Source organism: Syngnathus typhle, linkage group LG11 (genome assembly GCF_033458585.1).
Source record: "Syngnathus typhle isolate RoL2023-S1 ecotype Sweden linkage group LG11, RoL_Styp_1.0, whole genome shotgun sequence".
Taxonomy (NCBI): Eukaryota; Metazoa; Chordata; class Actinopteri; order Syngnathiformes; family Syngnathidae; genus Syngnathus; species Syngnathus typhle.
Genome location: NC_083748.1, coordinates 942,414 through 968,017, shown reverse-complemented (window position 1 = coordinate 968,017; position 25,604 = coordinate 942,414). Strand labels below are relative to the sequence as shown.

Here is a 25,604-nt window from a genome sequence, read left to right as displayed (position 1 = left end):
AGGCTGCACACGCGGATAAACCTGCCAAGACAAAAGCGTACATCCTCCTCAACCTTGCAGGAGCAGAAGCCATTGAACGGGAGCGTTCATTTGTATACGCTGCGGAAGTTAGAGCGCCAGGAGAAAAAGGAGCCGTCATAGTCCCAGCCGAGTCTCGGGAAGACCCCGCATGTTTCAAACGAAAATTTGCAATCCACAACAAGACGATGGAAAGGCACAAGTTTCACACTCGAAATCAGAAGCAAGGTGAGACTATTGAATCTTTCATCAGTGATTTCAAGACAAAAGCAAAAAGTTGCCACTTTGCAGAGCTCACAGACGAATTGATTTGTGATAGAATCGTATGTGGCATCAACAACGACAGTATAAGAAAGGCTCTGCTACGCGATAGTGACTTAACCCTCGCTAAAGCAATTTCTATCTGCCACTATCTTTTTTGCCAAAAACGAATCACATGATGCATTTTATCAAAACAAAACTTTTGAACCTTACCAGATGAGGCGCGGTCGTGGAAACTTCCGTGGCAAAAGCAGAAGAGGCTATCGGCATGGTGCTCTCGGTTATAACCCAAACGGCCTGCCTGGCCTTGGTCAGCCAAAACAATCTAGCACTCAACCTCCTATCTGCTGGGCGTGTGGCAAAGAGGGCAACATAGCAAAATACTGTCCGGACCCCCATAAGGGCCGGGCTGACCCTCCCTTGTGACTAACCGACAGTCAACAGAACGCTGAAGGAGCTGTCTTGACGACAGCTCCCCCTGTTGATGTAGATTTGAACATTCAGGACTTGTTGATGAACAATGTAGAGAAACCTGTAATAACTCTGTTTGTGAATGGAACTCCCATAACCTTTTTGTGCGACTCAGGAGCGTGCGTTACTGCCTGTCGCGACATTCCTGCGGATGTGCGGGAAGGTGGGAGATCCTTCTGGGTGAGAGCAGCAAATGGAATGACAACCCCAGTTCCTCAGTCTCATCCAGTCTGGATACGGGACCCTGAAGGAGGAAGTTGTTGCATTCCCATTTTGCTGATGCCAAATTGCCCTGTTAATTTACTTGGAAGAGATGCTCTCACTGCTCTTGGTCTTTCCCTAGTGTCTCTTGGTGACAAAATCGTTGTCAAAAGGCGACACCAATTACAAGTTTTTGGTCAATTTCTGTAGCTGCCATAAGAAAATGCACTGATACGGAACGTTTTGAGCCAGGCTCTGTTTCCAAGTGGGAACCAATTTTAGTTTTTGTGTTAGCGGTTCCTTTTTGAGAGTTACACAAGGGCGAGTGTCTGATTTTGAGCCACGGGGTGGCAACGTTTTCCGTTTGCATAAGCAAGTGATGAAGAATGCAAGGAATGCTTATTTTGTTTCTTTTCTGATAGCATTTTTGTTTATTGGTGAAACCAGAGTTTTGAAGACCTGTATTGTCAAGATTTACGTTTTTCTTCGTTTTCTCCCTCGAGCAAATGCGGCAATGAGGTAATCCTTTGTCATATTAGCTGTTAGTCATGATGTTAGCCATGATGTTAGCCATGCTATGTTATGTTAGCAAGAACATGACGAATGTGTTTTAAGTGCATGAGCAGATTTAAGTTATTTTGTGTGTAACGTTTATTGTTCTCTGTGAGAACGTTTTATGTTAATAGTCTTTATGTCTTTTAGTTCTCACGGCATGTGTGTGGAGAAGGAGTTGAATAAATGCCCGTTTTGAAGAACTGCTTGTACGCCTGATTGACAAGAGGGAGCTACAGTGAGAACTCAGCCAACCCGGCCCCAGAACAAGACGGTGTTCGGCAGAGCTACAAGCAAGTCACTTCACATACCTCTTCCATCGGACAGATAAGAGACTGTACATTCACCTGCCTACACAAGTAGCTACCTGAGTCCAGAGAGCTTTGGGTGCCAGTCAACAATAAGTAAAACATTTGAACAAGTTAAATGTTTAAAGGTGGACTAGCCTCAATTGCTGTAAAGGGACCTACAAGTGCTAAATTGTGCAATGTTATGGTGATGTGTGCATGTTGTAAGGTTTAAGTGCTTGCTTATTTGCACCTAGTAAAGTCTGATTGAGGTGTGAACAACCATTCATAGCATTTGAAAACAAGTTCATTTGCGAACATTTAAAGGTGTAGAACAGTGGTTCCCAAAGTGGGCGGTACCGCCCCCCTGGGGGCAGTGGAAAGATCGGGGGGGGCGGTGAGGAAGAAAGGGGCGGTAGGGGGGCGGCAGTCCGAAGTCTACGTTTGTTTGACTGAAAACAAAAACGACTGAAAATTACTGACCGCGGGGACCTACAACTTCTTAGTGAGTTCCAGCCTGATGTTGAGAAGCTTATGTCCCTGCACCAAGCACATCCATCCCATTAATATTAAGTCTGAGACAATGAAGGTTACTGGTGGAATGTTTATTTACCATTCTATGTTGCTGAAACAGTTAAAACTGCTAAAAAATAAATTGGTTTACTAAATTGGGTTTTATTTGTGAAATACACATTTGTGTTTAACCTTTCTCTTTTCAAATTGCAGCATACCAAATATCAAGAAAGAGGTGTTTGTTTCCATATGTGTCTGTGTGGGGGGGGCGCTAGGAATTCACTGGGGAGCCAAGGGGGCGCCAGCCTGCAAAAGTTTGGGAACCATTGGTGTAGAACAACATTTAAGTGATTAAGTCATTGCAATGAAAATTAAGTTTATTGTACATTTAGTCAATATATTAGACAGGTCGGTTGATAAAGTAAATTACAGGAGTCAGTAGTAATTCAAGATAGCCTACTGTAGTCAAGTGATAAAACTACATCATTACATTAGTAAATCAGATTTATACTTGAGTTTAAAGAAAATCAGTTCATATAGCTTAAATTTCATGCAAAATCGTAATAAAAAATAATAGATAAATTAATAATCTTAATAAATACTGAGTTCATGAGACTTCCTAAAAATGGATGTGTCCAAGATAGAAGGGATAACTCCAATCTTAGAAGGCATTGAGGATGCTGATAGTGAGCAAGCAGATAAAACTCTTAAGGGGGAGACTGAAATAAGTGAAGGCAAACAACCTGCCCCAGAAGATGAAATAAGAAGAAGTGAAAGATCAAGAAAGCTCACTGAGAAGGGACAAGAACTCGAAGAGACTAAACTCAAAGGTCTCCAACATCGTTTCTCACGTACCTATGACAAGTGGAAGATTATTGCTAAGAAATCAAGGAAGGAGATAGAGGGAGCCTCTTCTCAAGAGAACCTACAAACTCTCATCAACAAGATAAAAGAAGCATCAAATGATGTACAGCAGGCGTACGAAGACCTGCGCAAATGCATAATCCCTGATAAAGAGACACGCCGTCGAACAGACACCTGCGACACTGTCTCAAGGCAGATATTAGAGCATGCTTGGAATCATCTCCAAGACAAAGATAACGAGCAAGAAAGAGTGGTTTGAGACTGGCTCTGTGTTCTCATTAGAAGTATCAGAAGCATGCAGTGCAAGCTCAAGATCATCACTCTCAAGTAAATCCTCATGTAAATCTTCAAAAATAAGTGAAGCTGCAGCAGAATTAGCAGCAAATGAAGCCACTTTGGAAGTCCAAGAGCAAGTGGAGCGTGAGGAACGTGAACTCAGAAACCTAGAAGCTGAGTACAGACAAAGGCTTGTGCAACAAGAAAAGGAACGTGCACAAGAAGAAGAGCAATGTAGACAAAGGCTTGCACAACAAGAAGAAGAATGTGCTGCAAATAAACAGGTCTTGGAAGAAAAGCGCAGACAGATAGAACGCTTAGAGACCATAAAAAAGATGAATGCCGCCAAGGCCAAACTAGAAGTGTATAAACAAGAACAAGGCTCAACCTCAGACTTGCTGGATCTATTCAAGGATTATAAGACCAAACGAGAAAGGCTTACATTCGACTCAAAACCTGCTGTCACGCCACAACTAATCACAAGGATGCAATCTTCTATAACTACTCCCAAAGAGGATAGCACAACTGATTTTGCCAAGGTACTAGCAGAGTCCTTCAGTGTAAGCCGTCTCCCAGCACCAGAGCCTGCTGTTTTCAGTGGAGATCCACTAAAGTACAAGGGCTGGAAAATGTCCTTTCGAACGCTGATAGGCAGAAAGAATATACCAGCGAACGAAAAAATCTACGACCTACAAAAATATGTTGGCGGACCAGCAAGGAAAGCCATTGAGGGATACTTCCTTCTGGGAACAGATGCAGCCTATCAGACAGCGCTCAATGTCCTGGAAAAAAGATATGGAAGCTCCTTTATGGTTGCTAAGGCTTTCAGAGATAAGCTGGCCTCATGGCCAAAGATAGGACCCAAGGAAAGCATTCAGCTACGAGAGTTCTCAGACTTCCTTCAAGGCTGTCAAGCAGCCATGTCGCAAATAAAGAGCCTGGAGGTCCTTAACGACTGTGGTGAAAACCAACGAATGCTCTCCAAGCTCCCCGACTGTCTTACAGCAAGATGGAACCGAAGGGTGACCAGGATGGGAAAGGAAAATGAGACTTTCCCCAGCTTCGATCAGTTCGTGGAATTCGTCACAGAGGAAGCCGATATAGCTTGTAATCCGATTACCTCCCTTCACGCTCTGAAGTCTGGAGATGGTGGAAAGGAGAAGCCACAAAAAACACGAAGTGTTTGTGCTAAGGTGCTAGCAAGTAGCTCTGAAGAGAAAACAGATGCTAAACTCTAGAGTCTAGAGCATTTTCTATTCGGACTCCAGAGCTTTGGAATGCCCTACCAATGGATATTAGAACTGCTACCTCAGTAGAAACATTTAAGACACGTTTAAAGACACATTTCTATGACATGGCCTTTAACTAACCTGTAGTGGCCGATTCGGCTGGAGTTTGTTTTCTCTCCCTCTCCACCTCCCCCCTCCCCGGCCGGGGAGGTGGTTAGGTGGCACCCATGCTGACAGCGGCTATCTGGATTCTCGTGGGTCAATTCAGGATGGGGGAACTGCAGCTCAACCTCCTCGTAGACACTGCCAGGACAATTGAGGGCTCCTTCGGCAGCCCTCTGCTCTGACATGGACATCCACCTTTTATTTCATTGATGTTCATGTTGTATCATTTGTGCCCTCTCTGCATCCATTCCAACCTGGTGATCCTGAAAGGGGGATCCTTCCATCTGTGGTCCCTTCTCAAGGTTTCTCATTTTCCCCCAGTAGGGTTTTTTAAGTTTTTCCTTGCCCTTTTGGGAGCTTAAGATCAGGGGATGCTTCGAGAATAATTGTCAATTTCTGTCTATGTGAAGCCCTTTGAGACTGCTTGTGATTTAGGGCTATACAAATAAACTTGACTTGACTTCTCTGGGCAACAGGGCCTGAGAACAGTTGTAGCCTATGAGCAGGCCAATCTCACAGTCACATAAAGGAGTGATCTCTCCAGCAAGGTGCTCTAGGTGAGGCCATGATCTTGCTGTCTCAGGTATGGGGACATGACTTAGGTTGCAGGAATAAACTCTCTTGTGTAGGTTACACGTAACCTCTGACCTGCAGTCCAGTTAACTTCTGACTCTGGATGACGGTATCTTTGGATGACATCGTGGAGAGCTTTAATGGCACAGGCTGTTTCTTTGTAATTAACACTTCTGCCGTTTCTTGCAGGATGAAGGTGGTGTCGCTTTGGTTGTCCAATAGAGCACTTCCTGCTCTGGATTACTTGCTGTGGACAGCCATACAGGAACAACTGTGGAGGAAGAGGTGCTCCTCTTGTCTTGCACCACTCTGTTAGCTGTTGCCTCTACTGGTGTTTCTTCTTTCTCTTCAGACTCTGATAAGTCTTCCTTCTCCTTTGTGCGCTCCTTTTTCTTAAAGCGTCTCCCACTCTCCTTTCTTTCGCCATCCTCTTGTTCTTTCCTATTGTCTTCCCTTGGACGATTTTCATGTAGACATGTTGGATGCTTCCTTTTGCATGTCTCACAAATACTTCTCTTCTCACAGTTCTTGGACTGATGTCCTGATTTCAAACATCCAAAGCAGAGCTTGTTTGTTTTCACAAACTTGACTCGTTCTGCAGTTGTCTCTTTCAAGAACTTTCGACATGTCTGTAAGCCATGATTTGACTTCTCACAGAATACACATCCTTTAGCTGCTAAATTCTGTGTGTAGTGCGCAAAATTTAACGAATTTATTGTCCTAAAATCTGGGGTGCGCATTATACATGGGTACAAAAATGTTTTAATTTTTTTTTTTTTTTAATTTTTTTTTTTTTTTTTTAGAAAACAAAACCAACAACAGGACTGACCGACAAAGTCGTGGAACAAAAAGACAGGGTGACATTACCAAAGACAGGAACAGAAAGCAAACAGACATCATGACAGTAACACATGCAATGATCCGACGGTGAGCGAGGGGCAGACAGGACTTAAATACAAAACACGTTACATCGATTGAGGTGACACAGGAAGAGAGGGGCGACGCGAACAGAAACTATGGCAACCTAGACACATAGCAAAACTGGGGACGAGACGTGACAAATGTCCCTCGAAATGAAACTTGAAATCACCAAGTTTTGGTTTCCAAGGGTGTTTTTATTCCTCTTCAACGTCTCTCCCATACAGAGCCGCCTTTTTCAAGTCCGCACGCCTCTTTCCCGTGCGCGCACGGCGCGCGGTGGTGCGTTTATGGGCAGTCGGAGAAATCAACGCCAACAAAAAAAATTACATCCAGCCTAGTTAAGACCATACCAAAGACTATAAAAATGGGACCCATTGCCTCCCTGCGTGTGTGACGATCATTGGGACTTAAAAAAAAAATAATTCATAAAAAAAATTCATAAAAATTGGGTGCGTATTATACATGGGTACAGGCTTTTTTCCAGCATCAGCATGCCATTTTTAGGGTGCGTATTATACATGGGGGTGCACTATACACGGAAAAAAACGGTAGGTCGACGAGATATGAAGGCGCTAAGCCATGCAGTGATTTATAGATTAATAGAAGAACCTTGAAATCACATCTTAAATGGACCGGGAGCCAATGTAAGTTGGCTAGTATTGGGGTAATGTGATCAAATTTTCTTGTCCGAGAGAGCAGCCTTGCAGCAGCATTTTGTACTAACTGTAGACTTTTGATGCGGGACTTAGGAAGACCCGAAAATAGTACATTACAGTAGTCCAGGCGCGACGTGACGAACGCATGAATAATAGTTTCTGCATCACCGGTCGAGAGGATCGGACGAATCTTTGCAATATTACGAAGGTGAAAAAACGCAATTCTGGTTATATTCTTAATGTGCTTTTGAAAGGAGAGAGTTTGGTCAAATATTACCCCGAGATTAGTTACAGTATCGCTTTGAGTGATAGTACGGTTATCTATAGTTATAGCGGTTTCCTTGAATAAGTGTTGATAACGAGTTGGACCAATTATCAACATCTCAGTTTTATCTGGGTTAAGACGAAGGAAGTTGAGAGACATCCATTGCTTGATCTCCGCAAGGCACGCCTCAAGATTACAACAATCCCGCGGATCTGTCATCAATAACGGCATATATAATTGGGTGTCATCCGCATAGCATTGAAAACTAATATTATATTTACGTATTATGTCGCCAAGCGGAATCATATAAATATTAAAAAGAATTTGTCCGAGAACCGATCCCTGTGGGACACCACACGTAACATTATAGAGCTCCGAGGACGCATTGCCATGGACCACTCGGTGCGTCCTGTTTGATAGATAGGAATGGAACCAGCCTAGTGCTGACCCTGAAATACCAACACAACTTTTAAGACGCCCTAATAAAATATCGAAATCTACAGTGTCGAAGGCAGCACTAAGATCGGGTAGTAACAGTACAGACGAAGTGTTTGAATCCATAGCTATGAGGAGATCGTTAGTCACTTTAGCAAGTGCTGTCTCAGTGCAATGATTAGCTCTAAAACCAGACTGAAAAGTGTCATATCGATTATTGGCGACCATGTAATCAATAAGATGCTGCGCTACTACTTTTTCAAGAAGTTTTGCTATGAATGGGAGGTTTGAAACTGGCCTATAATTACTGAGACAGTCCGGGTCAAGATTAGGTCGCTTAAGTAACGGTTTAATGATAGCGGTTTTAAAGGCTGTTGGCACTATCCCAGAGGAGACAGACAGATTGATTATATTTAAGACGGACGGTCCTAAAATTTGAAATAATTCTTTAAGTAGTTTGGCTGGAAGAGGGTCGAGTAAACATGTTGTTTGTTCAGCCGCACTAACCAATTGTGTAAGCCTTTCAAGAGACACGCTTTTAAAAGTTGAGAGGGTTGTTGCATGATCATCAGCGTTGGTAAACGGCGGGCTCGACCGAGCGATTGGAATGGTATTCTTGATCTCATCCCTAATGGATTCAATCTTTTGAGCAAAACATTTCATGAACTCGTCAGCTGAGTGGAAGGAACTATCGGTGGTCGGCTGGCGCAGTCAGCTTTGCCACTGTATCAAATAGGTGTTTCGGATTATTTTTATTGAGATTAATAACTTGCTAAAAATACCGAGTTTTTGCTAAAATAAGCGCATCTTTATATTTCAGGAGGCTATCCTGCCATGCCTGATGGAAAACCTCAAGTTTGGTTAGACGCCATCTGCGCTAATGCTTTCTACATAATTGCTTAAGCGTACGCGTTTCATCTGTGAACCACGGAGTAGGCACTCTACGGCGAGTTTTCAGACGTAATGGCGCCACAGAGTCAATGGCATTTAACAATGTCGCATTGGATTCATTTGTAAGATTATCAATAGAGCCGGCGTATGTGAGAAATATAGCGGTTGCCGGCGACAGTATCTCAGATAGCACAGTTGCAGTCATGGAGTTGAAATGACGGCTCCTATAATGCTGATTGCTCTCTTTTCTTTGACAAGGAACTAGAATTTCAAACTTTATTAAGTAATGATCAGACAAAACAGTAGTGTATGGCAGTACTGCTATATTTGAGGTTGCAAGTCCTCGGGATAATACCAGATCTATGGTATTTCCATTCTTATGCGTTGCTGCCTGTACGGCTTGCGTAAAACCAAACGTATCAGTTAAAGTCTGAAACGCCGAACTAAGTGGCTCTGACAATAAATTCATGTGGATGTTGAAATCGCCCATGATAATTATATTATCCGCATTGGTTACTAGATCAGCCATAAATTCTGAAAATTCATCCAAGAAGCCAGAGTAAGCCCCGGGTGGACGGTAAATAACAGCAAGATAAAATGACGGTAAAGCGGTGGATCGGACAGTGAGAACCTCAAATGTTTTAAATACGTTGATCGAACGAGGCCTAAAACTAAGCTCGGAATTCGAGATGAGGGCGACACCCCCACCCTTTTTTCGAGGACGCGCCACATGCGAGCTCACAAAATTTGGAGGCGAGGCCTCATTAAGCGGCATCAGTTCATTAGGTTTTAACCAGGTCTCGCAGAGACCAAAAACGTTTAGATTATGTTCTGTGATGAGATCATTAACAAGAATGGCTTTCGTATGAAGCGATCTAATTGTCAGGAAGCAAAGGCAGGGCAACCAAGTGCAGCACAATCCTTTATTGCCAAAGGGGAAATGGAACGCCGGACCTGCGGTCGGGCTGGCGTGGCAGAGCACAGTGCGTAGGAGTAGTCGGAGGCAGGCAGGCAGTCGAAGGACGAGCACGTTGTCAGGACCGGCGGCGAGCAGAAGCGTGGTCGAAGGGCGAGCAAGTTGTCAGGACAGGCGGCGAGCAGAAGCGTGGTCGAAGATCACGGAAGCAGGTGCACGAAGCCGCACAAACCTCTTGATCTGCAGCCATACTTTGCGTCCGATGATCGACAGTAGACAAACGGCCACGAAGCCTCCGCTCTCCCAGGCACTCCAGCTGTGAAAAACAAGATCGACAGTGTAATAAAAGATTCAAACTTACTTTAGAGTCAGGGAGATGAGTTCCACGCTGGAGAAAACAAAATCGTCCAAGCCTGAAAAGTATTGGGAGCCTGGGCTGAGAAGGAAGAGGGCGTCCGGCAGAGAACCCCTACTACTAGTCTACTGGTGTCAGGAAAAGATAATGAGCCTTTCGCTCAATGAACAGACTTGGGCTGGAGTATAGTTGGCTGTGCAGATCCCTGCGTCGATTATGGAGATGCAATTGGAAGCAGCCACAGGATCGTTGTGAAACAAGTGACTCCACACATTGAGTCACAGGCTTATCAACCAAGTGAAGTACGATACATATATCGAACACAAATCAAGGGAGTCATCACACCACCAGAAGTCATTAAGGCACTCGAATCAGACTTCAACGAAAGAGTAGCCGAAGATGCTCATATCTCACAGGAAGATCTACGTTTTCTATCCATAATGGAGGAAGGAATCAAAGCGAAGCCAGACGGACGTTGCGAAATGCCTCTCCCATTTAAAGAAGAAAGGCCAAGCCTGCCACAGAACAGAATCTGTGCAGATCACCGTCTCAAGTGTCTCAGAAAGAGATTGGAGAGGGACGAGCAATATCGGAAGGACTACAAGACCTTCATGAGTGAGATGATTGCACGCGGAGATGCAGAGAAAGTCACAGAAGAACAACTTGACAAAAGCCCGTCCTGGTACATTCCTCATCACGGGGTGTATCACCCTCATAAACCTGGGAAGATACGGGTCGTGTTCGACTGCTCAGCCAAGTTCCAAGGCATGTAACTGAATGACCACCTGCTTACCGGACCGGAACTGACAACCAGCTTGGTAGGCGTGCTCTGTCGCTTTCGCAAGAGTCCAGTAGCGATCATGTGTGATGTGGAACGCATGTTCCATCAGTTTCATGTCAGACCAGAGGACAGAGACTATTTGAGGTTTCTGTGGTGGGAAGACGGCGACCTACAGTCAGAACCAGCGGTCTACCGCATGAAAGTACACCTGTTTGGGGCGGCCTCATCACCCGGCTGCGCAAACTATGGCCTCAAACACATCGCTGCACAAGGACAAGGTCACTTCAAAGAAACATCCATTAGATTCATAGAAAGAAACTTCTATGTGGATGATGGACTAACAAGTGTGACAACTGAAGAAGAAGCAATACAGTTAGTCGCTGAAGCAAGAGAAATCTGCAGTAATGGCAAGCTGCGAATTCACAAGTTCATCTCCAATCGCCAGAAAGTACTTGCATCGATTCCCAAAGAAGAGTGTGCTGAAATAGTACGTAATCAAGACTTAGCCAAAGGCAAGCCGCAGATTGAGAGGGCTCTGGGTGTCGAGTGGTGTGTTGCCTCCGACCAGTTCCAATTCAGAGTAGTGGTCAAGGAGCGTCCGCTCTCTAGAAGAGGAGTGTTGTCGATGGTAGCCTCTATTTTTGACCCACTCAGGTTTGTAGCACCTTTCATTCTCGTTGGAAAACAAATACTACAGCAGATGTGCCGTGACAAGATCGGATGGGATGAGCCTTTACCTGATGATTTACGGCCACAATGGGAATCTTGGTTCCTAGACCTACAGAACCTCGCTGACATCAAGATTCAACGATGCTACCTACTTGACAGTTTCAAAGAGGTCCAAAGATATGAACTTCATCATTTCTCAGATGCAAGTGTCACAGGCTACGGAGAGTGTTCTTACCTGAGAGCAATAGACACATCCGGACAAACCCACTGTTCCTTGGTCATGGCCAAGGCAAGAGTTGCCCCCACGAAGGTAACTACAGTGCCAAGACTTGAGCTGTCCGCAGCTGTTAATGCTGTGCGGACTAGCGACCTGCTGAAAAGGGAGTTGGAAATGGAAGATGCTCAGGAAATCTTTTGGACGGACTCAAAGGTCGTGCTTGGATATATCAACAACGACGCCAGAAGATTTCATGTATTCGTGGCCAACCGCATTCAGCGAATCAAGAACAGTACCAAGCCCAGTCAATGGAGATATGTGGCTTCAGAAGAAAACCCTGCAGACCACGCATCAAGGGGTCTCAGGGCAAAAGAGCTCATCGAGTCCAACTGGTTTACTGGCCCCGAATTTCTCTGGCGTGAAAAACTTCCCAGCAGAGACATCAAGGTGGGAGAGATGTTAGCAGAAGACACTGAAGTTCGAAAGGCCTTCGTGGGCAAGACCTTGACGACGGAAGACTCACTGCTTGATCGCTTCCAGAAGTTCTCCAGCTGGATGATGTTAGTCAAAGCCATCGCTAGACTCAAACGACGTGTCAGAGCTCAAGGGTCTGACAGAAAGAATCAATGAAGCCACGAGTCTCGAAGAAAGAAAAGAAGCAGAAATCACGATCATAGGCATTGTCCAAAGAGAAACCTTATCAAAGGATATACAAGGTCTTCAAACTAAGAAGGACATAAGCAAGGACAACAGACTATCCAAACTAAACCCTTACCTGGACCAGCAAGGTATCCTAAGGGCGGGAGGTCGACTGGAACGTGCTGCACTGCATCGACACATCAAGCATCCAGCAGTCTTGCCTAAGAACAGCCACATAACAACACTACTGATCCAGCACTACCACCAAAGGGTGCAGCATCAAGGACGTGGCATAACAATGAATGAGCTACGATCAAACGGAATCTGGATACTTGGATGCAGTCAAGCGGTGTCATCCTACATCTACAAGTGTGTCAAGTGTAGAAAGTTCAGAAGGTGTACGGAGAACCAACGAATGGCAGACTTACCCCATGAACGGATGGAGACCACTCCTCCCTTTACCTATTGTGGGATGGATTGTTTTGGTCCTTTCTACGTCAAGGAAGGAAGAAAGGAGTTAAAGCGCTACGGTCTGCTACTCACCTGTTTGTGCTCTCGCGCCGTACACATGGAGCTACTTGATGACATGACTACTGACGCTTTTATCAATGCGCTCCGCGCATTCATCGCTCTACGAGGAAATGTTCGACAACTTCGATCAGACCAAGGTACGAACTTTGTGGGTGCGAGACGCGAGTTCCTTGAAGCTGTAAAAGAGATGGATCAAGAGAGCCTAAAAGAACTTGGCTGTGAGTTTGTGATGAACACTCCTTCTGCAAGCCACATGGGCGGCGCCTGGGAAACGCACATCAGGACCATTAGGAGTGTGCTGACATCCATCTTCTCGAACACTGGATAGCTCATCTTTGAGGACTTACCTGTACGAGGTAATGGCAATTATAAACAGCAGACCTCTAACTACTCACCTTCTCAATGATCCCACAGGGCCACAGCCTCTAACGCCTAATCACATTTTGACGATGAAATCCTCGATAGTCCTGTCTCCTCCTGGAAAGTTTGTGAAGGAAGACCTGTACTTACGGAAAAGATGGCGTAGAGTGCAATACTTAACTGAAGAAGATGGAAGAAAGAGTACCTGTTGAACCTACAACAGAGAGAAAAATGGAACAAGACGAAGAGAAATGCAAAGATCAATGACATAGTGATTATAAAGGATGAAAATACACCAAGGAATGAATGGAAGCTGGCTAAGGTCACACAAGTGTACTGTTCGCGTCGCCCCTCTCTTCCTGTGTCACCTCAATCGATGTAACATGTTTTGTATTTAAGTCCTGTCTGCCCCTCGCTCACCGTCGGATCATTGCATGTGTTACTGTCATGATGTCTGTTTGCTTTCTGTTCCTGTCTTTGGTAATGTCACCCTGTCTTTTTGTTCCACGTCTTTGTCGGTCAGTCCTGTTGTTGGTTTTGTTTTCTAAAAAAAAGAAAAAAGAAAAAAAAAATTTTTTTGTACCCATGTATAATGCGCACCCCAGATTTTAGGACAATAAATTCGTTAAATTTTGCGCACTACACACGGAAAAAAACGGTAATTGACCAAATTGCAGCGGGATGGGAGTCCTCCATTTGCTGCTGGTGTACGATGAACAAGAACGTTGACAGGATAAATTACATCCATTGCAACATGCAGAAATTGGGCAAACGGACACAAGCGGGACTTGAGGCAGTGCACGAACAGCTAGCCACGCCTTCCCTAATGTCAATCCAGAACCGCAATGCTCTTGTTATGTTGTTGTCTGGGAAAGGGAGGGTCTGCGCGATGTTCAGGGAACATGCTGCACCTTCATCCAGAATGACACCGCCCCTGATGGGAGCCTGACGAAGGTGATTGCAAGCTTGCAATCCCTCAACACGAGGATGAAAGAGCACAACAAGTGGATGACTGCTTTTGGGAAGTATAAAGCCTTTGTGTCCTCAATTACTGCTATACTCATCTTGTGTGGATGTTGTTGTATTCCATGTCTCCGTGCTCTGTTTAATCGTCTTATCACTACAGCAATCTCGCCCATGGACGACGAGATGGCCCGGGTATGCCTAATGTCTGAACGCCAGCATGTTGATGATAAAGATGATGATGATGCACAAGTTTGCACTTGAGTTTACAGACTTTTCCCCAGATCTGTGTGTTTCCGAATGATGGTGTCGCAACATTTATCCTTTTTGGTGGAAATATTTGTGCTCATACTTGTGATCCGTCAACTGAAAATCAAGAGAAGTGGTTGTTTTTGGTAATGTAAAAGTTGAGCAAATGTGTGATAAACAGGGGGGAAATGTTGGAATAATTTAAGTGAAGCCTTGGCCTGCCAGACCTTTAGGCCTTGTCTTTACGAGTTCATGGCTTTCCTTTTATCTAGGTCACAGGTGTCAAACTCAAGGCCCGGGGGCCAGATACGGCCCGCCACATCATTTTATGTGGCCCATGAAGACAAATTGTGCATCAAATTCGTTTGTCATTACTAGAATTGCAAATTGTCTTCACTTCTATTTTATTTTTTTAAATATTTGACCAGTTTTTAGTCATCTGATTTGAAAACGAGTTATTTTTTTTGTAGCTTTGACTGTAAATAATATGAAGTGCTCATACATTGTTTTGGGTTGACAGTCATAATGGCCCCCCGAAAGAAGCTATGACGACAATGCGGCCCGCGAAAAAAATGAGTTTGACACCCCTGATCTAGGTTCTTCTTCTTTAGTGACAGGGATGTCTTTTGATCCCTGTCAGCCATATGTATCCTTCCTGTCCTTATGTTATCTGTGTCTTTTTGTTCCTGTAAGAGGCCTTCACTAATACTGAGCTGAGCTTATTTGCATAGGCAAAATGTTCTTATTTGGTTCAAAGAAACTTCATTCCTTTTATCTAACTGTAGGTTTGGTTCACAGATTGTTGTGGGTCAGAACTGTTTTTCTTTGTTAAATGTTATATACAGTTTAAGGTAGTTGCGTACAAGTTATCCTATATTTACTTAATATTTGTTTAAGGAACTGCATACCAGTTACCTTACATGTGCTTAACGTGTGTTGAAGTGTTTAGTTACTTATTATTATTGTGTGTTAATTTATTAAGTAGATAAAGTCTAGCCAAGGTTTAGTTGCATTGTTCCACAGGAAAGCGGCAATTCAAGTTATCTGATCCCACTCGAGGACGAGTCAGCCAACCATGAGAGAAGAACAGCTGGTTGAGGAAGGAGGACAGATTCTGCGGGGGTCACGGGCCGACAATGAAGTGCTAATTCACACCACACTACATTCCTTAGCTAATCAGCGTTGCTACAGACACAATCTTCCCTCCCTTTAGTGTAGCAACGCCTCTGTAACCAGGGCAACCAAAACAGTGATGAGAGGAGCAGAAGAAACATCTCAAATGACTAATGCAAAGGTTGCAGAAAATGTGCTGTTTTTTGCTGTTTTTCCGGACGTGCTGCTGTTCTTTCGGTGGCGGATCCAGATAGGGATTTGCTCAGCAAACTACTGCGGATACGGAAGCAAAGACCGAGGTCCAGATCACCCCGACGTTCTGGCTGAAGGTCCCAAGAAGGAGGGAGACGGAGCCTGCGTAGACTGGACCCTATAAATTGGTGGAGCGCATCTCACAACATCACGATATAGTGCTCTACAATCGATTTTTTTTTTTTAAATAAAAAATATAGAACAATATCCTGATTTATAACAATTCATACGCAAAATCAACAAGGTACTGCAAACTCTTTATTTAAGAAATTACAAGAGTATTGTAGTATACAAAGTGCTTATTTTAACACTGAACTTTGATGTCGTGTTTTTTCTTTAAATGTGCAGCGAGATTTGTGGTCCCTGAATATTTGATCGCCGCATGGCAGGATTTACAAACTGCACGTGTCTTGTCCGTTGAGCCATCTTTTCTTTGGAATCCAAAGTGCTTCCAAACGAATGACTTGAAGCAAATTTCCTCGTCTTTTTGGACACTAGCCATAGCACCAGCCCAGGAGCCGCGTACTCGTTGTCGACTCCCCTTTCACGTGCTGGCTCTGCTCACAACAGAACACGCCGCGCACTGCTCCCGGAAAGAGGAAGCAAGCAACAATGAACTGGATTTCAAAATAAAGTCGCGTCTAATGTCCGAGGTCAAACACGGCGATATAAATCAATGTTTACGTTTAGCATAGATGCCAATAAATCGTAGAGCATTATATCGCTTAATCGATGTGTATCGATGAATCGTTACACCCCTAGTACACACCCATATACAGGTGTACCTCCTGATTGGCTGTTGGATCTGTGACGTCACTCGGACACTCCATTAGGTCCACAGGTTTCAGGTTTACCTAATTTTTGTTTTTTCTTAAATAACAGGCCACTTGATTAGGGAAAAGTCACGATCAAAGTGAAAATGCCAATTTTAAACTCATGTAAATGTAAGGTGTTTCAAACAGTTTGTTCAATGTTATCTGACTTTTCAGATATGAATGAAAGGCAGAATTTGTGTTTTTAGAGTTGTTCACATCTGCCTGAATGGCTTATATTTGGTTATTTTGTCATTTCAAAAATAAAGACAATTGTGACAATGAAATTTGTTTTATAACAGTGTGTATTTGCCTGAAATTTTTGTAGTTAAAAAATGTCTGAAAAAAATATTGGCCCCCGGGCCCCTTCACTTTACTAAATCTGGCCCTCATTGCAAAATGTTTGGACACCCCTGCTCTACACCAATGATTTCTCCTCAGGTGACTCTCCTGTGAAGCTCCTGAAGTACGCAGACGACATCACTTTCATCGGACTGATCCAGGACGGTGATGAGACTGCGTACAGACAGGAGGTGGAGCGGCTGGTCCACTGGTGCAGCCAAAACCACCTGGAGCTGAACCAGCTCAAGACCGTGGAGATGACAGTGGACTTCAGGCGAGACCTTTCACCACTTTTACCCCTCACTATCCGCAGTAATACTATTCTCTCCACAGACACCTTCAAGTTCCTGGGAACCACAATCTCTCGGGACCTAAAATGGACCGGCCACATAGACTCTGTCCGGAAGAAGGCCCAGCAGAGGCTGTACTTCCTGAGACAGCTCAAGAAGTTCAACCTGCCGCAACTGCCGTCATCCAGTCTGTCCTCTGCACCTCCATCACTGTCTGGTTCGGATCGGCCTCCAAACAAGACAAGCACAGACTGCAACGGACAATCCGGACTGCAGAAAAGATCATTGGAATCAACCTCCCATCTATCCAAGACTTGTACCTGTCCAGGACCAGGAAACATGCAAGGAACATCTCTACAGACCCTTCTCACCCAGTGTCCTCTCTTCATCCATTGCAGCCTGGTCATCCTGGAAGAGGGACCTTCCCATCTGTGGTCTCTTCTCAAGGTTTCTCATTTCCCCTAGCTGGAGTTTTGAGTTTTTCCTTGCCCTTTTGGGAGTTTAAGATCAGGGGATGTTTGAGAATATGTGCCATTTTTCACGTCCTGAGTGTTGTTAGTCACCTAAATGTTGAACAGAGGGTGTGATTTACCGAAGTCAAATTCCTTGTTTGGCATGCTCAAACATGGCGAATAAAAACTCTTGAATCTTGAATGCAAGCAAGGCCCAAGTCGTGTTTCTTCCCCATTCCCTCCTTCACCCCCACCCATGTGAGTGGGTGTGTGCGCGACCCCCCCCCCCCCCCCCCACACACACACACACAGACACACACGCACACTTGAGTGCTGCCTTTTGCCTCTCCACTCTTCCTCAAACATGCACGTGCCCTGGTTGTGAAAACAAAGAGTGGCAGGAGGTGAAGAAGACGAGGACGGAGGAGGAGCAGGAGGAGAACCTAAGCGATGCATTTTAGTTGAGAACAGTTTGTATTTCTAAGCAGAGTGTAAATGTTCAGACTGTGCTTAATGTTGCAGTGGCAGCCAAATTAATATTTTTTATTTTTTGGAAACATCTGCTTCACTATGCTCCATGGCAACTTTGAGAGCAAAACGTCTTGGCGGGACGAGACGACTCAAACCTCATAGGAGAAAGTTGATCAACTGCTGCAGGATCTTGGATTTAATTGCCAGGGCGATAGGAGCCGCATCCGCAATACCAAGTGAGTCGTTTGCCATTTACGTGGTTTTGATTTGCTGCTATGTATTTGTTTCCAAGGAATTCAACTTGCTTTGCGCTACCGTCCGCGGCCATGCCGTCGTGAATGTGTGAAGACTGAGCGTTTGGAGGCCGAGGCTCAGTCGTCATGGTTACACGAGACCGGAAGTCAGTCCGGCTGCAACCCATGCTCGCGAGCGTGCTCATGCCCCCCCGCCTTTCTCTTTTGACAGCCGCTTCGGGATGGTCCGTGGTCGTCGAACACGCGCAGGACGGAAGAGACGTGAGTACGTAGGTTATTTTCATTTTGAGCGAGGGCTACGTCGATTCGGGACGTCGTGACGGGCACCTACCCGCTATTAGCACTTAGCAACGCAAACTGAAAATGGCCTTGTGTTGCGTTCGTGCGACATTTCGGCGCAATCCGATCGTGCAAAGTGTTCGGCATGAAAATGAACGGAACGTGACACTGACTTCCTCAATTAATAGTTTTCCTTGCCCTCCTTGGGGTTATGGTCAGGCCGTCGAGAATATTTGTCAACTGTGAAGCCCTTTGTGACCTTTCTGTATGAGATGAATAGTTCTCAAAGTCATGACTCCATGACTGTAAAACACTACAAAACGATCAAAGTCGAACATCTTGGACTTGAATGTTATGGCTTTATTTACAAGACAAGACCTAAAACGTGGTCTTCAATCATCCTAACAATTTTTCACCAAATCTAATATTTTATCTAACTGTTCTAAATGTCGATGCTGGAAAAAAGCCTGTACTCATGTATAACACGCACCCAAATTTTGACTCTTACTTAAGTCCGTAAACGTAAAATTATTTCAGAAAAAAGATTATCTTTGGGAACAACCGGATGTTATTCTGCCGGTCAGTATCACTGCGCATGCAGTAGCAAGCTCGATAGCAAAGAAATATGTGAGACTCTCAACAAGATCACCAATATTTGAGTCATCCATCCATCCATCCATCCATCCATCCATCCATCCATCCATCCATCCATCCATCCATCCATCCATCCATCCATCCATCCTCCTCCGCTTATCAGGGGTCGGGTCGCGGGGGCAGCAGCTTCAGGAGGGACTCCCAGAGTTTCCTCTCCCCAGCCCCTTCATCTCGGGGGATCCCAAGGCGTTCCCAGGCCAGCTGAGAGACATAGTCTTTCCAGCGCGTCCTGGGTCGTCCCCGGGGTCTCCTACCGGTAGGACATGCCCGGAACACCTCCCCGGGGAGGCGTCCAGGAGGCATCCTGATGAGATGCCCGAGCCACCTCATCTGGCTCCTCTCAACGTGGAGGAGTAGCGACCCTACTCCGAGTCTCTCCCGGATGACCGAACTTCTCACCCTATCTCTAAGGGAGAGCCCGGACATCCTGCGGAGAAAACTCATTTCGGGCCGCTTGTATCCGGGATCTCGTTCTTTCGGTCACGACCCATAGCTCGTGACCATAGGTGAAGGTAGGAGCGTAAATCGACCGGTAAATTGAGAGCTTTGACTTTTGGTGCTTCGCTCCCCTCCTTGAAGGACATTTACACCTCCCATCTCACCCGCAAGGCGACCACGATTGTGAGTGATGTGAGTCACCCCGCTCACTCTTTGTTTGAGCTTCTGCCCTCTGGGAAGAGGTACAGGAGCCTGCGCTCCCGCACCACCAGACTCTCAAACAGCTTCATACTCCAGGCTGTTAGGATCCTGAACTCGCTTCCTCGTTCTCCGTAGCGTCCTGTACTTTTGCGCTCTGCTTACTGTCTGCTGTATGCACACTGGCTCCGTTTTGCTCCTCTTATTTGTTGTGTTATCTGTTTATTTATTATTTATTATCACTCTTATTTATTGTTTGTGCCTTCTTGTTTTTATATTGTGTCGTTTACTTGTATGTCTATCGTGTAATATGTCTCGTCACCGTGGGATAGAGAAAACGTGTTTTCGATCTCTGTGTGTGTCTCGGCATGTGAAGAAGTTGACAATAAAGCAGACTTTGACTTTTGATTTATTAGCTAATAACTCAAAATCAGGGCTGTGGACTCGGTCGGATTTTTGCACCAAGTCCGAGTTCGGCCTCTTGACCATGAGTCCGAGTCCGGCTGTCCATTTTTTCTGTTAATTCATGTGACTGCTTAGTCTTTATTCGAGGCTAATTTAGATCAAAATCTAAATAATTACAACTGTTTTGTGATGGCTTTGTCTTTATTAAACATATAAACGAATACAATAAACAGATACTTTCAAGTTTTAATCATTAATTACACCATTATAGCTCAGACATTTATCTAAACACAAATAATTAGTGACGACCCCTTATTTAGAAAGCGAAAAACCCATGTCGTACGGCGTCAGCACTATGTTGTTTTCAATAAAAACATAAAGAACTCGTTTGCGACAGTCAATTTTAATTTTTAGAGAGGATTATTCTCATTTGATGTCTTTAAATTCATCCGCGTTCTGCCATTGAAAGACCAGTCGTACAGACGGAACACTTCACTTCACCAAAACGCAACAATATAATTACGTGAGCTCATTGCATAAACCTTGATGCAAAGAAATTCCTCTTTTTGGGTACAGGCTACAAGGAGTATATATTACAAAGGAGACTTTATACTTACCGTTTTTTTCCGTGTATAATGCGCCCCCCTGTATAATGCGCACCCTAAAAATGGCATGGTGATGCTGGAAAAAAGCCTGTACCCATGTATAATACGCACCCAAATTTTTTGTTTGTTTTTTTAAGTCCCAATGATCGGGTCCCATTTTTATAGTCTTTGGTATGGTCTTAACTACCGTTTTTTTCCGTGTATAGTGCGCCCCCATGTATAGTACGCACCCCTAAAAATGGCATGCTGATGCTGGAAAAAAGCTTGTACCCATGTATAATACGCACCCAATTTTTATGAATTTTTTTAAATTCTTTTTAAAATATTTTTTTTTTTTTTTTTTTTTAAGTCCCAATGATCGTCTCCGACTGCCCGTAAACGCACCACCGCGCACGGAAAAGAGGCGGCTCTGTATGGGAGAGACGTTGAAGAGGAATAAAAACACCCTTGGAAACCAAAACTTGCCCCTCGTCGTGACTCGGAGCCGCAACAAATGTTTCGGATTTGTGTAGGGTACATTGTGAGACAGCAAACGAGCAGGTGATCGAGCAAGCCTTGTCTGATACGAGAGCATTGCGGTCGCATGGAGCGTGTTTGAAGTGAACAGCAGAGAAGAAAGGAACAAGGCAAAGTGTTGTGAAATAAAATATTACCTGTAATACGGATTTAGGTAGAGAACTGAACTCTCGCTCTTTATATAGCTGACGTGTCTTGCGCATCCGTTCTGCGCATCTGTAATGGCGGCCTCCGTATGATATCCGGTTTGCGTGTGTGCGCGTGTGCGTGTGTGCGAGAGAGAGAGCGAGAGAGAGAACGCCAACAAAAAAAATTACATCCAGCCTAGTTAAGACCATACCAAAGACTATAAAAATGGGACCCATTGCCTCCCTACGTGTGTGACGATCATTGGGACTTAAAAAAAAAAAAAAAAAATTAAAAAATTTTTTGTACCCATGTATAATGCGCACCCCAGATTTTAGGACAATAAATTAGTTAAATTTTGCGCACTATACACGGAAAAAAACGGTAGGCTGGATGTATTTTTTTTTGTTGGCGTTGATTTCTCCGACTGCCCGTAAAGGCACCACCGCGATCAGATGAAAAGAGGAAAGATACGTGCAGACATGTGAAAAAGGCGGCTCTGTATGGGAGAGAAGTTGAAGAGGAATAAAAACACCCTTGGAAACCAAAACTTGCCCCTCGTCGTGACTCGGAGCCGCAACAAATGTTTCGGATTTGTGTAGGGTACATTGTGACAGCAAACGAGCAGGTGATCGAGCAAGCGTCTGATACGAGAGCATTGCGTTCGTATGGAGCGTGTTTGAAGTGAACAGCAGAGATGAAAGGAACAAGGCAAAGTGTTGTGAAATAAAATATTACCTGTAATACGCATATGAAATTCTAAGTTAATTATTATTTGATTATTAAATACCGTTTTTTTCCATGTATAATGCGCCCCCATGTGTAATACGCACCCTAAAAATGGCATGTTGATGCTGGAAAAAAGCCTGTACCCATGTATAATACGCCCCCAAATTTTGACTTCTACTTAAGTCGGTTAACGTAAATTTATTTCAGAAAAAAGATCTTTGGGAACAACCGGATGTTATTCTGCCCTTCAGTATCACTGCGCATGCACTAGCAAACTCGATAGCAAAGAAATGTTTCGGATTTGTGTAGGGTACATTGTGACAGCAAATAAGCAGATGATCGAGCAAGCGTCTGATACGAGAGCATTGTGTTCGTATGGAGTGTGTTTGACGTGAACAGCAGAGAAGAAAGCGCATCTGTAATGGCGGCCTCCGTATCATACCCGGATTTAAAAAAAAAATAATAATATATATTTTTTTTGTACCAATGTATAATGCGCACCCCAGATTTTAGGACAATAAATTAGTTAAATTTTGCGCATTATACATGGAAAAAAAACGGTATGTTGTCTTTGTAGTGTATTCAATTGAATATAGATTGAAAAGGATTTTCAAGACATTGTATCTTGGTTTTATTGACATTTTACACAATTTCCAACTTCAAACGATTTCGGTTTGTACATTGGAAGGCCAAAAATGCTTACGGTGCTTACCCTCGTGAGGAGAGGCGTTTTAGAAAGCGAATGGATAGAAAATGTTTATTCCTTCTTGGCCAGCTCAAGCTTCGGTAGTGTGTATGCCGCGCACGGACATTTCAGGCAGTCCCACAAACGCATCGCCCCTTCCAAGTCTTTCCTCGATAAATGATGGAATCGCAACTTGAATGTCTCACCTTAATATTTGTGTGCTGGCCACTGAGAATGGTTGTGATTGTTAGCAGGCAAAAATGAGCGCCAGTGATGTCACGAGGGCCGTGGCCTGCGCACTGAAGCCGCCGGTGTTTCTTCACTTTGGAGGCAGCAAGATGCAGGTGTCCTGCTCGGGCGTATGTGTAATCGACGCCAGTCTGCCCCCGGGGAAAACCGTCAACGTAGGTCTCAGATGACGAGGTGACTCGTGTCGTCGGTCTGCTGGTGGCCTCTCACGCCTGAAGCTGGAAGCCATCTTGCGTTGAGCTTGCTTATTTTGCCGCTTAGGGAAAAAGAGTGTCCTTCTTTTGGTCGACATGCAGTCGCCACTCACATCGCGATTTCACGACAGCTGTTGTCGTAACAAAGCACTTGACACAAGACAATCCCCGAAAATGCCCCTTTCTTCTGGTGCATATTAAATACGCTTACAGATATATTCACTGAGCACATACGTCGTGTCGCCGCTGTCACAGATGACTTTTGCTGCAAGCCTGGAGTCATGGGAAAAGAGCCGACCAGTGGCGGTTCCGACTGCTGACTCGTAGCTGTCGGGTTGACTTTTCCTGGTGACTCCGCGTTCGGCTTGGCTTCGGTGATGCAGGCTGATGCCGTCGTAGCGGTCGGAGATTGGCATACCTCATGAGAGACGATTTGGATTCACAATCAAAACCAGACCGAACAGAACGCGAAAAGGCCACCAGAGCCACAAATCAATGCTTTGGGCAACACAAGATGGCCACCGGTGGCAGTGAACAATCGGTGTGACGCGTCCAGCTGCTTTGCAGACCTCCGTCGTCACGACATCCAATCGAGGCCGATGGGAAGGCTAACATGTCGACAATGTCGTCAGATCGAGACCATCACCTTTAAGAATTTCTATACGGCCCTGGTCAGCGTGAGGCTGCGGAGGCGGAGCCCAGGCCGGAAGGGGGAGGGGGGCCGGTGGTGCACGGCCCTCAGGGACTGCCCCCTCATGACCAACCCGCACGCGGAAAGCGGCGCACAGGACTACTGCAGCATCGACAGGAAGCAGGTGAGCACGAGCGCCGTACTTGCACCATCCGGTGGCGTCAGTGATGCAACACTAGTGCCGCCCGCTGCTGTGACACTGCTGGTGCCGCCTTTGTCTTCAGATGCGAATGGAGCCGGATGACGTGTCGTCCGTACGGCTGGTCCTCAAGCAGCCATCGTGCGCCTGGCTGACCTTTGGCGTGGAGGACGTGCGCCTCTTCCCTCGCGCCCAACCCGTACGTACTGGCCGCCTCCATGTTTTGCTTGATGCTTTTGGGCTCAAACAGCACCAAAATGCCAGCTTCCTTTGTGTGCGTGCACGCACAGCTGAGAGGTTTGCCACAATGTTGCAGGAGCCCGTCGGCGAGCTCTCTGATTGGCTGTCGGCTCTGAACCTGGTTGAGCGACGGTTGCCTACGCAGGTACATCGGCCGGCACCGCAAACTTTTGCACATTTGGGGGCACCTTGACTTTGGAGCACACCGGCGGGCGAGGTTTTTTGCTCATCAGTTGATCAGAGTTTAGTGATAGAGTCAGAGTATGTTGAACCTGCTTTCTTGAATACACGGGCAGCGCCAGCTTGTTGCTCATTGTGCCATGGACTCTCTTGTACACGTCGGGGTGGAAAATTCCCCTTCTCGCTCATTTCAAGTCGATAAAATATGGAGCAAGGTGGCTTCATTTGGAGCGGGTCTTCCTGCCTGGCTGATAAGTCAAGTGAGTTCTTGGGAGCTTGTTTGTGGCTCCTAAGTCAGGTGCCCACCGCCCTGCGCCGGCCGGATTTGAAAGATCGTGCAACCCGCAGGGCTCGCTGGATGCTGCGTCCGTGTCGTGCCGTCTGCAGCCAATGTGGGCCTTGAGTCAAGTCACCACGCGGAGCAGTCGGAGCCACACCGCCCCCGTCGAACGCTTTGATGTACGCCCATCACACCGCATGTTGCGCAATTAGCTGATTCTTAATGGTTGCTGTGCTTTTTCTTTTGTAGGTGGACGGCAGTTATGATATAAATTTATTATCCCTGACCTAAAACACAATTTTGGATGTGGAGCTCATGTTTGATGTACTGGACGTGTCCTTTTGCCCAATGGCAATAAAATACAAAGAAAACCAAATCTTGCCTTTTCTTAGCCAGAGCTGCACAGGAAATGCGCCCCAGCAAAATACCGTTTTTTTCCGTGTATAATGGGCGAAATTTACCTAATTTATTGTCCTAAAATCTGGGATGCGCATTATACATAGGTACAATTTTTTTTTTATTTTATTTTTTTTTCATTTTATTTTTAAGAAAATTATGGTACAACAACAGGACTGACCGACAAAGACGTGGAACAAAAAGACAGGGTGACATTACCAAAGACAGGAACAGAAACCAAACAGACATCATGACAGTAACACATGCAATGATCCGACGGTGAGCGAGGGGCAGACAGGACTTAAATACAAAACACGTTACATTGATTGAAGTGACACAGGAAGGGAGGGGCGACG

At 45.1% G+C, this 25,604-nt stretch overlaps 3 protein-coding genes across 14 annotated transcripts in view; 2 read left to right on the top strand and 1 right to left on the bottom strand.

Moving 5' to 3' along the window:
* LOC133162240 (uncharacterized) overlaps positions 1 to 763 on the bottom strand; it is a 35,202-nt gene extending 34,439 nt beyond the window's left edge. Inside the window, exon 1 of the mRNA XM_061291300.1 lies at positions 493 to 763. The gene's annotated coding sequence lies outside the window, so the exon portion shown is untranslated. The remainder of the gene's footprint in view (positions 1 to 492) is intronic.
* Positions 104 to 5,593, top strand: LOC133162241 (uncharacterized). 5 transcript variants are annotated; one of them, XM_061291303.1, is made up of 4 exons: positions 108 to 246; positions 866 to 1,470; positions 1,654 to 2,139; positions 2,210 to 5,593. In XM_061291303.1, the coding sequence occupies exon 4, from the start codon at positions 3,374 to 3,376 to the stop codon at positions 4,679 to 4,681; it is 1,308 nt and encodes a 435-aa protein (XP_061147287.1). In that variant the 5' UTR covers positions 108 to 246; positions 866 to 1,470; positions 1,654 to 2,139; positions 2,210 to 3,373; the 3' UTR covers positions 4,682 to 5,593. The 5 variants fall into 5 exon arrangements, with proteins under 5 accessions (XP_061147285.1, XP_061147289.1, XP_061147288.1 ...); XM_061291305.1 differs by having other exon boundaries at positions 106 to 246; positions 1,399 to 1,470; positions 1,654 to 5,593; XM_061291304.1 differs by having other exon boundaries at positions 107 to 246; positions 1,374 to 1,470; positions 1,654 to 5,593.
* Positions 5,594 to 17,841: 12,248 nt separating this feature from the next.
* nicn1 (nicolin 1) lies at positions 17,842 to 25,228 on the top strand. 8 transcript variants are annotated; one of them, XM_061291881.1, is made up of 9 exons: positions 17,859 to 17,979; positions 18,111 to 18,226; positions 18,456 to 18,509; positions 23,131 to 23,283; positions 23,955 to 24,137; positions 24,238 to 24,351; positions 24,469 to 24,537; positions 24,921 to 25,031; positions 25,102 to 25,228. In XM_061291881.1, exons 4-9 carry the CDS (start codon positions 23,140 to 23,142, stop codon positions 25,141 to 25,143), a joined length of 663 nt encoding a protein of 220 aa, XP_061147865.1. In that variant the 5' UTR covers positions 17,859 to 17,979; positions 18,111 to 18,226; positions 18,456 to 18,509; positions 23,131 to 23,139; the 3' UTR covers positions 25,144 to 25,228. The 8 variants fall into 8 exon arrangements, with proteins under 8 accessions (XP_061147863.1, XP_061147864.1, XP_061147860.1 ...); XM_061291876.1 differs by having other exon boundaries at positions 17,850 to 18,226; positions 18,456 to 18,505; positions 23,134 to 23,283; XM_061291875.1 differs by having other exon boundaries at positions 17,850 to 18,226; positions 18,456 to 18,505.
* The last annotated feature ends 376 nt before the right edge of the window (positions 25,229 to 25,604 follow it).